The sequence below is a fragment of the Echinops telfairi genome, unplaced genomic scaffold (genome assembly GCF_000313985.2).
Source record: "Echinops telfairi isolate 266 unplaced genomic scaffold, ASM31398v2 ScPeMD7_7469;HRSCAF=8507_1, whole genome shotgun sequence".
NCBI classification, from domain to species: Eukaryota; Metazoa; Chordata; class Mammalia; order Afrosoricida; family Tenrecidae; genus Echinops; species Echinops telfairi.
The window spans coordinates 109663640-109669394 of record NW_022111373.1 but is presented as its reverse complement, the minus strand read 5'-3'; the positions used below and the strand labels follow the sequence as shown (position 1 = coordinate 109669394).

Sequence of the window (5755 nt, the reverse complement as noted above, 5' to 3'; positions counted from 1 at the left end):
AAAAGGAACATGGGCTCAGAAAGCTCAAAAAACAAAAAAGAGTTAACAGTCACCAATGAAATATCCAACTTTCCTCTGGCTCTTAATGCTTCCTCCTCCCCTCTATCATGACCCCAGTTCCACCTTACAAATCTGGCTAGACCAGAGCTTGCAACAAAGGGAATCCAGGACAGATAAACCCTTCAGGACCAATAATGAGAGTAGCGATATCAGGAGGGTAAGAGGAAAGTAGGGGAGGGAAGGGGGAACTGATCACAATGATCTACAAAAAACCCCTTCCCTGGGGGATGAACAACTGAACAGTGGGTGAAGGGAGACAGTGGTTGGTGTAAGACATGAAAAAAATAATAAATTTATAAATTATCAAGGGATCATGGTGGGGGTGCATTGAGGAAGGGAGGGCAGTGAGCTGATACTAAGAGCTCAAGTAGAAAGAAAATGTTTTGAAAATGATGATGGCAACATATGTACAAATGTGCGTGACACATGGATGTACGTATGGATTGTGCTAAGAGCTGTAAGAGCTCCCAATAAAATGATTAAACAAGCAAACAAAAAGAATGACTTTGGTCAGGAAGGCAGGGGCATGTGGTAGTAGATGCCTAGGGAGTTGGCTTTTCTTAAAATCCCCGTGCTCTTTTACGCTACCCTCGGCTCTTGTCTTATTACTTCTATTGAATTGGTAAGTTACTAGATTTTTTGGGTAATGATTATAAATAATTACTCTATTGTTTTTGCTGCCTGTTTTTTTGTTATTTCATGCATAGTCACAAATAATCAAATTCTCTTCAGGGCTTTGCCTTCTTCTCATTGACTTCTCTGTAGGGCTTTCATTCAAAGCAAAGTGTGATTTTCATTAAAAACAACAAAAGTACACACATACACACAGCAAATGACTCTTTGATTTGTCTCAGCCTAAGTTTATATCTTTTCTAACATCAGCTATTTGAGTGATTTTTACCAGAAAGTATTTGAGCGACTGCTCTGGCAGGACTTATAAGAACAGCTTCCTTTTTGGAAAATAGGGTGTCCAAGGTACCCTGTTTTCAGTACTTAGGGAAGATAGATTGTCTTTAAAATTACCACTTAATTACTGACCTATTTGAAGAAAATGTCATGGTGATGACATAGGCAAACATTTATTTTATATTGAACAGGCCCTAAACTGAATGTACTTTAGAGCTTTACTTTGGTAGAGTTTATCTTTTGGGGAAATACAGCATTGAAAAAAATAGAATTGGTTATTGTGTTCTTTAGGAAGTAAGCTCATAAGCTGCTTATAGAATTAGATTGTTTATAAACCAATCCCATCTCACTGATTAAAACTACCATTAACCAAATAAAACATCTATCAATTCTCTTACTTTGACGCTGTGATCACTTGTGACAAACTTGACTGTTCTTTCAATTGAAGTCACGTATTCTCTCAACTTGGGCTCTGAAAGGCGGGGGACAGGGAGAGACCAGATCAGTACAAGTAGTCAGATGGATTGACACGGTGGGTGCAACATCAGATGGATTGACACGGTGGGTGCAACATCAGATGGATTGACACGGTGGGTGCAACATCAGCATCAAACATAACAACTGTGAGGATGGTGCAGGACTGGGAAGTGTTGTACATAGGGACTCTATGAGTTGGAACCAATTGAATGTCAAGTAGCAAAAACAATAGTAGTATATTTATTCTAAGAATGATTAAAAAAATAAATTAGTTTTGGTATATAACGGAAAAGTTTTGCATTGTCCAAAAAAAACCCCCCCAAACTCAACTGCTGCTGAAATGATTCTGACTTTAGAGGAGTAGAAAGCCATGTTCTGGTTTTGAGCTGCCGACTTTGTGTTCAGCGGCCCAATGCATGGTCTTTTGTCCTTAAAATCCCATTATTCACTTTTTTCCTGTCTTCTTCTTTTCTTAAACGTCAAGAATATTTGTTGTTTCATTTGTTACCTGTGAATTTTGTTTAAAATGGTGGGTTCCAAAGTGGATTAGTTCCCCCAGGCCCAATTGATCAGCTCTAAATTTTATGAGATTGCATTTTTGTTTATCTATGCTGATTCCTCAATAAATCTCAGTGCTAACTGAACTTGAGAAATCTCTATCAAGTCTGTTTTGGAAAAGTACAGCTAGAATGTTCGTTGGAGGCAAGGATGGGAAGACTTTGTCTCACATACTTTGACATGTTAGTAGTGGGAGAGACCAGTCCCTGGAGAAGGCCATCATGCGCGGTAAAGAGGAGGGGTAGTGAAAAAGCGGAAGGCCTTTGACAAGATGGATTGACACAGTGGCCACAGCGATGGGCTGAAATATAAGAACAGCGATGAAGGCAGCGCAGAGTTCAGCAGTGTTTGTTCTGGTGTACGCTGGGTTGCTGCGAGTCAGGATCAACTCCAGGACACTTCACAGCGACAGCCTATCATACTGTGCAAAGTGAATTACCATGTTTTATTGAATCCAAGATATCATCAATTTTTAAATGCACACTTATTTTATGTTTCACTGAAAATGAAAATTAAAGATGTTGTCTGCTTAAAATTCATTCCAATGTTACAAAAACACATGGTTCTCAGAATCAATGAAACCTGGAATTTCTTGAAACTGTGCTCTTCCGAACTGTACAAATCTCTCACATGTTGTGCAACCTTACCTACCTCTGCTTTTTTGGGGGGAGGGGGCTGTCATTTCACCAATTTACTAGAGATATTCTAAATTATTCAGTTGATTCTCAAGGATTCCGTTTAACCTTCTTAAAGAGGTCCTTCCACAACAAACATGAAGCAAGCGAGTTAACTGAACAGGCCTGTTTTCAGAGGCCAAGTGGTGTGAACATCTCAGAGATACAGGTTGGGACTAGAAAAGGCATTGGCCACAGTTTGTTTCTTGGTTCAAAATAAACCACTGTGACGTTTTCCTTCTGGCTTACCCTCAGCATGGACAGTTGATCTTAATAAAGATAAGACCCCCATTCGGATAGCTTCATTATTGCTTCTTATTTGTTCATCAAAAAATTCCACCAGGTCTGCGGGGTTGGAGTGGGCTGTGGATTTAAGAAACATTGAAGTGATAAGAACTCCATTTTATCTTAAGCAAAACACCTGTAAGTGGGAAGAGGGGACTCCAGGAGGGTTATTAAAAGTAATTTTGAGATTGGCAATTTGATCTCATGGTGGCAGTCTTCTTCAGTACGACAGAATTGATTAGGCAACTTGGTCACTGGGAGGGATTTCTATACCTCGGCTCACGTTTTCTGAAAGTGACTTCGATGAAGGAGAAAGAGCCGACCCTCTAATGTGCTGTGCTCCCTTGTACTAATCTGCCCTTCAAGTCAGTAGGGTGCCATGACCTATGGACTGCGGGATTCATACCCCTGACCTTGCCGAGAAAGGCCATGATACCATTGCGGTTGTCATTCTAACATTAAATCCTCAAGCAAATGGTGAAGAAAACAAGTCCCAAAGGACCTTAGCAGCATCAGGAGGGAAAGGCCCAGAGGCACTGGTGGTTTAAATTCAGCAAGTCCAGTATTTGACTCTTGCTATTCTCTGAGTCTGGACCCAATATTTAAATCTGTGCATAAACAGCTTCTTCATACATAGAATCAAATGATATATGACAGGGCCTTGTAGGCATCAGCTGGTTGATAAATGAAAGCTGTTGCTGTTATTATTTTTTAAAGTTGGATTTTCCTGAAGAACATGGAACTTGATGAAAACGGACAGTTTTTATAAGTAGAGACCCAGCTGCAAAGTGAAGATTGATGGAGGGGTGTAGGGCAGGGCACAGGGAGGAGTGACCAAATACTTGGTTGAAGCAAATGTACTTGTGTTGGAAATTACCAGGGAAAAGCTCATTAGTTTGGAGCATAAGAAAGCAGGAAGTATGGAAGCAGAAGGGTCAGTGAAGGGGAGAATTAGAACATAATAGAAATGCAATGAAGTGGTAGAAATGTCATATTTGAGGGGAGTGTGGTTTGTCAGGCTTCAGGACTGGAATGGTGGCTGCTGTTTTTTGTCTTCAGTGCATGCTGGGCCACCATTTTGTCTCCTGACTCTATAAGCCTGGTGCCTGCTAGGTCACCTGGATCAGAAAATTTATCAGATCTGGGGGAGAATTGTGTTGCAAGAGCAAGAAAAAAAATAGAGAGAAAAGGAGGGTTGCTTGATGGATGGTCAAAAAGGTGACTTTGAGTTTGACACAGTCTTAATCTCAAATACCAGGAAAAACAAAACCAAACCAAAATAGGTAGTATCCATAGGGATCCATCTCACGTTAGTATGCCCAAGACTTTTTAGGATTAGAGACTCTCCTCTATCTAATCCTGGGCAAACTAGGGTGATTGTCGCTTCACACATTCCTACCTTCCTGGGAACATGTGGGGTAGGAACAGGCACTGAAAGACCATTTTACATGTGTGTGTAAGTCACGAAAGCCAAGATGTGTACGCCCTTCACCATGGTTACTATTATCACTTGGAGATCCCGCCTAGATATTTCTCTGAAAAACTCTCAGGTTGCTGGGTCCTACCTAAAATAAGAAAACAGCTTGAAGCTTCAAGTTCATTTTCTTTCTCTGGAGGCTCTGGGACTCTGCAAACCTGAATAGGGAGGGAATATTAGGCTGTAGACGTGAAAAAGGAAAACCAGTTAAAAGTCAACAATGAGACATCGTGGTTTTCTTACCTGCTGGAGCAAGTTGAGACAGATGGATCTTCTCAAGTGCTTTGGAAGGCAAATATCATAAAGGACAGTTGCACTCAGTATTTGTCTTAGACTCTAAAGAAAAGGCCTCAAAGGTTAGTTTCAGGCTGCCCATAAAGTACCAGCACACTGGGTGGAAAGCAGACAATGAACTGATGCTTTGTGAGGAGAACAAATCCATAGCCTTCATGGAGTTATGAGTTTTCTCTAATAATTCTGACCCTTCCACCTTGCTTCCAGAGCTCTGGTGGTGAAGTGATTGGCTGCTAACTGAAAGTTCCTGGCTGGAACCCACCAGCCATTCCAAAGGAGAAAAATCCTGGTGACCTGCTTTGTAAATGTGACAGCCTAGGAAACACGTAATCATGTTCCATTCTGTCCTTTAGGGCTGCCATGAGTTGGAATCCAGTCAATGGCATGCTTCCCCCCAAGCATCACTTTGTGTCATTGTTTCAGCAGCTTGGAATAAACATTTACTTCCTATCCCCCCTCAGCTGTTTCAGTTCAACTGCCTAAATAAAGGTTTATGTTTATGAATCTTCCTGGGATGTAGTATCATCCTGAATGGTTGCAAGTGGCCTTAGGAAGCAAGTCTTTTAGGGTGTGGCTCTTACCTGTGTGACATGGAAATCAATTTCTTTGTCTTTGTACTGGTTTAGGAGCCAGGGCACCTGGTCCAGGGCATATTCACGTAAATCTTCCCGGTGTAGCAGGAGACTCACTGTGGGGCCGTGGGCCTTGACGATGGCCAGAGTCTGTAAAGGCACCAAACAAACACCATTCCTAACCCTACATTATATTTTTATACATCTCTCAGATACTGGAAGGATATGTATTCCTGATAAACTTCCCTTGCCATTTTCAGCCATAACAAGTCATAAGACATTATCTTGATAAAATTAACTGTAACCATACAGTTCCAAAATATTTAGGTTAAGATTATTGCATTCTTGTATCATCTATACAGTGCTCAGTACACACACACACATGCATATTTATGAGTCCTTGAGTGGTGAAATGGACAAAACGTTGGGCTGCCAACTGCAAGAAATTGAAG

General features: G+C 41.0%; 1 protein-coding gene across 1 annotated transcript in view; it reads right to left on the bottom strand.

Annotated features, from left to right (window-relative positions):
- The window catches only part of MROH2B (maestro heat like repeat family member 2B), a 95396-nt gene that overhangs the window by 62337 nt on the left and 27304 nt on the right, over positions 1-5755 (bottom strand). Inside the window, exons 7-11 of the mRNA XM_013008393.2 lie at positions 5313-5453; positions 4681-4773; positions 4526-4595; positions 2925-3038; positions 1365-1438 (exon numbers count right to left, since the gene is read on the bottom strand). Of these exons, the coding sequence (XP_012863847.2) occupies positions 1365-1438; positions 2925-3038; positions 4526-4595; positions 4681-4773; positions 5313-5453 (492 nt within the window). The remainder of the gene's footprint in view (positions 1-1364; positions 1439-2924; positions 3039-4525; positions 4596-4680; positions 4774-5312; positions 5454-5755) is intronic.